The sequence below is a fragment of the Mus pahari genome, chromosome 20 (genome assembly GCF_900095145.1).
Source record: "Mus pahari chromosome 20, PAHARI_EIJ_v1.1, whole genome shotgun sequence".
NCBI lineage: Eukaryota > Metazoa > Chordata > Mammalia > Rodentia > Muridae > Mus > Mus pahari.
In genome coordinates, this window is record NC_034609.1 from 4,597,211 (window position 1) to 4,603,503 (window position 6,293).

The 6,293-nt window shown below is 39.7% G+C and overlaps 1 protein-coding gene across 1 annotated transcript in view; it reads right to left on the reverse strand.

Annotated features, from left to right (window-relative positions):
• Positions 1-2,747: 2,747 nt before the first annotated feature.
• Positions 2,748-6,293, reverse strand: part of Hhip (hedgehog interacting protein) — an 87,564-nt gene continuing 84,018 nt past the window's right edge. Inside the window, exons 12-13 of the mRNA XM_021220457.1 lie at positions 5,658-5,806; positions 2,748-3,390 (exon numbers count right to left, since the gene is read on the reverse strand). Of these exons, the coding sequence (XP_021076116.1) occupies positions 3,197-3,390; positions 5,658-5,806 (343 nt within the window). The 3' untranslated portion in view covers positions 2,748-3,196. The remainder of the gene's footprint in view (positions 3,391-5,657; positions 5,807-6,293) is intronic.

Here is a 6,293-nt window from a genome sequence, read left to right on the forward strand (position 1 = left end):
TGGAGATGAGGAAGACAGGTAGAATTTGACTGAGATCTGTATGTGACAGGCTCTAAGAACATGTTTTCAACATGTAAACCCTTCTCTTCCTGGGCTTCCTATCTTGTTCCATGCCATATTAGTAATCAGATATGTGGCTAATTTGTGCACATGTGATGGAGAGTCAGACAGCAAATGCATGTTTCAGTTACAGAAAGAGGAGATTTCTGATGAGAATTTGTCAGCCCTCCCGGAAACAGGTCACCTGATTACTCAGGGAATATAGATGTGTACATTTTCTGGGCATAGAACTTTGGTTGAGTTCTCTGAAAGTGCAGACCACATAACAGGGAAAACGTGTCCAAGGCCACCATTACCAAGGGACCAATTTTCTTCCACATGGATGTAGAACAGTTTCCCTCAAAGTAGATTTCATAGAGATGGTCATCACTTGGTAGGAACTAGCTAGGGCCGTCCCTCCTGTCAGGTCAGGCTCTCTACTAGGGTGACTGTCCCAATCTTTCCTGAAACTTTGCTGGAGGACCAGCACGAAGCTTCTACGCTGGCAGATGTGTACACTTTTTGCCATCTCTTTAAGAGTTACTCTAGCAGTGCAGCCTGGAAAGCTATTTCTCTACTTTTCTTAGTGATACTAACTTTGAGTCAATGTGATTCTGGAGCAGAAAAAAAAAAAAAGGAAAAAAAAAAAAAAAAAACCCAACAACAAAATGTCCTAGCATCTGCTCTAGGACAACTTCATGATTGGCATACATGATGTGTTTGTTTAGTGAAAGCCAAGATAAAATACAGGAGAGTGGAAGAGGAAGAGGTTCAAAGAGAGACAGGTAGAAAGATAGGAATGGTGGTGCAGAGAAGGGTAGGGAGCCTTAGGTAACATTCTAGACAGATGCTCAGAAAGTAAGCTGATGTACCATTCACAAACTTCGCTGATATACTTCCTCCCCCTTAAAAACTTAAACTGGGGTTCTTTCACGTGCCAAGAGACAACAGAGAAATGCATAAGATCTTGGATTAGTGTGTACTTTGAAAGACCTCAGGTTCAGTGTCTGACCTCATTTCTTACCCTGAGTAGATTTGCTGTATTCTTTATGGTTCAGGTAATAAAACAAGCCAGAAACAAAGATACTAAATAACAGTATGTTATTCTATAACAATTCCCCCAAACAATATATGGTTGTCAGGGTAATTTTTCCTTTTATTTATTTGTTTTTAATTGTAAAACTTTCTGTAATGGAATTTGGTTAAAAGACTATGAAGAGAAAGCAACAAAGACCAAAGACTATTACCCTACAGATGAAGGCTACTTCGTGGCTCATTGCAAGATTTGTCACAGTGTTGGGCCAATGGAGTGTTGCTAAGACCAGCAGGGACCACCTCTTTTCTAGGGTAAGAGGGTAATTTGGTCTCCATGCTCATTCAGTCCCAGGACTTCTTTGAATAGACTGTCAATTGAATCTAAATTGTGCAAAATTATGCATGCGCTTTTTTTAATGCAGGCTATTGTTCCGTAAGCACCAAGATTTCCCAACCCACTGTCATTTCATATGAGGTCACTGGAACCCAGGTAATCAAATATGGAAGACAGGAGCAGTGGACCCAACAAATGTTCTATAGTGTGGATTCCTTAGAAATGCACCCTGTGCTTGAGTTGTAACTCTCTTACTGTAAGACCACAGAGAGATCCTAGCTGGGAGACCATTGTTGTTGTTGAGCCATATTCCTGAGGAGGAAGAGGTGTGTGTACTGTCAGCCAGTGCTGCACATTTTTATGATTCTACAGCTTGGATTCCAGAGGAATGGATGCTATGGTTGAGAGTGTGCACTTATCATGGTCCAGTGTCAGTAGTACAAAAATGCTTTGTTAAATCGAAACATGGAGAGATGGCAAATGAAAAACCATTAAGAAAAATGTCTGTCAGACTCTTGTAATTGAAAGCTAGGGCACATCATTTCTTTAACAAAATCTGAACAGAACATTTGTAGAAAATTTATTGAGACAAGAACCAAAGGGTATTGTCACAGAGACCTAAAGGAGTATATGCACTAGAAGTCAGATTTGCCAAGAATGAAGATCATAAGAATCCATACATGTGACCAGCTTATATACAGCTTGGGTTGGCTGTGAAGAAGCAAGCTCTTCTTCAGGGAGGATGGATTAAGAGCACACACTGTAGCCTTTTAATCTCATAGACTCTGATATTCTTGCTATGGTGAAAGCACTTTGCATGCATGCAGTGCTGGAATTTTATAAGAACTGACTGCTTTCTTGCTTTCTCATCTAATGGGAGTGATTACATGTTGGCACAAGTACACATTGCTACATTAAATCCACGGCACATTAAAGGCTGCTTGCTTCTTTACTCCCCTTCTTTCCAATTAAGTTGGTGAAAATGTAACTTTAGTATTTTACAGGACAGGGTAAAGGTGTCTCATCTAGGTGACGTCTATATTATAAAAATAAAATAAAAAATATAAATATGTAACAGGAACCCAGAGCCTATTGTTACACAAAATATACAATAGAAGCAGCGCATTCATGAAGACTGCTCTTTCAAATAGGTTGTTCTGATTTAATCATAAAACATTGGAAAACCATCTTGAGACTAAGCTGAAGTAATCACATTGCTCTGTCAAATCAAAAGGTAAGTGCGCAATAGTCTGTAATCAGATATATCAACAGAGATGAAGATTACAATCTTACATCAAGCTTCTTGTTCGGAAATTCACCAAGGAGTTTGGAAACATGCTCTCTTATTATAGACCTTTAATATAAAAATACTTCCACCACATTGCACAAGAACATTTCAAAACCCTAGTAAGGTCAACTTTAGTAATTACAGACAGAATTTCCTGAAATGTAAAAGAATATCTTCCAATGCCATAAAAAAACTCTGTGACGAATTTGCAGTGGAACTTCTGTGTAAAGTACTCCACACCAGCAAGTTGGTATTAAAGCAAAACAAAACAAAAAACCCTTCTGTTATACAACCTCAAGTTTGGGGTTGTGCGTGCGTATGCAGATGTGAAGAAATGTGCCAACATACACGCTGAGATCTGTACATTTCTGAAAATTGCTTTTAAATTACTAAAAGAAAATGAAATCACAGGAGTGTGTAGCAGAAGGACAGTCTCTCTTTTTAATGACAAGGTCAAAATAAATGCCCACTGGAAAGATATACTCCAACTGTCCCAGAAACTATACAATGTAACTTGTGAGATCCAGCAAGTAAGATGTCATGTCAATGATCTGATCAAGGATACCTGCCCTGGTCACTCTGCGGACGTTCCTGTCCACTTGTTCACATTGAGGACCGAGATAGCCCTTTTTACAGAGGCACTTGTTTGGTCTGACACAGACACCTCCATGACGGCACGCTGGCTCACACTTGGCTGCAAGAAAGAAAACAACATAGTGCACTTAATCTTCACGTCCTAAGCCACCATGTCTGTGGTCAAGTTAATGATGGATAAATAAAGGTAGGAAAAGAAGGTGGGAGACACTCACAAAATGATTGGACAGAGAATATATAAGTAGAAAAACAGTTTCCAGACACAAGGTAATTTAAGGGCCGGGACTGAGCTAAACATCCGGATGTCAGCGAGCTAGTCAGAGCAGGCCCAGTGTGACACTGAAGTAAGGTCATTTGGGGATTGGAGTTGCATAAGCTCTCCTGCATCTGGTCTCCCTGGGGTCCCCACTTCCCTATGCTTTTAGGAGGTGCACCAAACACATCACATTGTGATTATGTCCCAAAGTCCATCCTGGGCCAAATGCAAGAGACTGGCAGATAAAGTTCTGAGCAATGCTCTTTGGGGCCACTTTACAGCATGGAAGCTCCTTAGGGAACCATTTTTACTACTACCATACTGGAAAAGAATGTGATGATTTACTGCTAAAATGATACGGAGACATAGAATTTGGATGAGTCTGAGGGTGGAGCCACCACAGACACAACCGAATCCTTTGTACTTTAAGGAATCAGAATCACTTTTTTTTTTTTTTTTTCCAGATAACAGTACTCAAAACTCATGGATCTGAGACTGACCCATGGAAAAGAAAGTATAAAAAAAAGTGAAAAGCATTTTCTCCTTCAAATTTCTGGAAGATGTGTGAACCATTTGGGCGTATAAATAAAATTCTTCATTGAAAACATCCCAGATTAATTTCATAAAGTGCTTTTTTTTCTTATTTATTGAAAAATATTTAAAGTTAATCAGGAGAAAATTTTAATTGAGAAGATTTTGTTGAAACAAAACAAGCTAATCAAAGGATGCTTGTGATTGTGATTAATATCTATTAAGACATTGTAGAGCAAAGCAGGACTTAATATAACTTGTCCACCCTCATTCTGAGCGTGTTATCCCAAGATGGCATTCAGAAAGTAGTTTTTAAACTGACATTTGTTTGAGGGGGCATAGAAGTTGGACAAAGTGGAAAAAAAAAAAAACCCAACAGAGTGGATTCTTTATGAGACAAACAATGAGATAAGAGGATTATATTTTGCCAAACACCAGGAGAAGCAGAGGATAATAGGTATGTGACTAGTATTACATTTGTACATTGATTAATTTTGTGCTCAACTGACCAAAAAGGAGATGGAATTGGTCATGGAGTGCACGTATTCCTTCTGAATAACTACCCAGATTCTGCTGAGTTATGGCTATGTATCGCTCACCTTTGTTTTTAGTGCTAGTCCTTGTTAGATGTTAGCAATATTACTAAACAGCAGAAGCAATTTAAGCTTAAAACACGTGCTGTCTTTATGACATTTAAGTATTGACTGTGTCTGTAAGGCAACATGCGAGCTAGACAAGCCATGATTATATTTGGAAACAAATACATTTTAAAAATAAAAAGCAGTATTTATGAGCCAAGAACACTGTTAAATATTAATTCGGAGTTTGAGGTTTCCTCAGTAGGGTGTACTTCAATGTGTGAAACAGTAGAAATGGAAACCACTTCTCAGGAACACATGCACACTCATTGTTGAATTCCTATTTTAAACATAATCTTAAACTCCTTAAGTTTCTAAATTTACCCATTTTTTTAAACTTCACACCAATTATAATTTAACATGGCACAAAACTGAGGGCATCCCACATGAAGGGCTAGAAGAACCTCAACAGACCTCCCCCACTCCCTCGGAGAAGCTGCACACCTTCATGATGGCTCACAAAGGGAGTGGAGCAGAATAGAAAGTTCTCGTAATATGTGTCCAGATCATGGCGTTTCCCCTTTGATTTAGTAACACCCATGGAAAAGCCCTGCTCCTAGTGTGCCACAGCAAAACGCAAACAGTGAAGCCAGAGAGAGCGTTTATGGGGTGTCTGGAAAATGCTAGCACTTGGCCAGGGGCTTGGCAAACACTAAGTCTTTGGCTGCTGTGAATGCGCCAAATACAGGGCTGTGGTGTGCTGGTTTGTTTGTTTGTTTTTTTGAAAGGATTCAGTCATTTAAACATCTTTTATGCCTATGATTAACTTAGATATGTGAGCAGCCACCATTAAGACAGGAAAGATTCCATTTTAAACGCCAGATGAGACATTGCATAGTGCTAGCCACTTGCACGCTAGATGATGCTACAAACAGGTGATGCTAATTTCCCGAGTGCTCAGGGACCATTGTCAGTCGTCTGGGTGGTAACACAGATACTAACCAAGTCTGCAGAAGTCTCCTTCCCAGCCCGGACTGCAGCAGCACTTGCCAGTAGGGGTGTAGTAACCATTCCGACAGAGCCGGGAGCAATCCGAGGTCAGTGTCTGGGCAGGCTGAACTGTGACTCTGCATTCCTCAGGCATTAAAGGTCTGCACCCCAAAACAAGAGTTGACATTGCACATCAGTCAGAGAATCGGTATGGGATAAGATTTGGTGGTCTTACAGCTTACAAAGAATGTCTGTTACCAAAGGAGATCTTTAAGTGACTCAGTGGACTTACAACTTCAGAACAGAAAAATATGCCAGTGATGTGAAGTAGCATCAAAATTCTTCATAAAATTATCATCAGATAGATACAATAATACAACTCTTTTGTGTTTGGTAGCTAGAACATCTAGAAACTGTAATTTTAAATATTTCAAAATGTTATTTCATGGTATGTGTGTGTGCCTATGTGTATGTGTGTACTGTGTGTGAGGAGTGTGCACATGCCATAATTCATTTGTGGGGACCAGAGATCAGTCTTGTGGAGTCATTTCCTTCCCCTTACCTTTCCACAGGACATGAGGCTTGTTCATCCTCACACTGTAATCTTAAAAATAGTAGGGCACATACTTTTTTTTTGGGGGGGGGGTG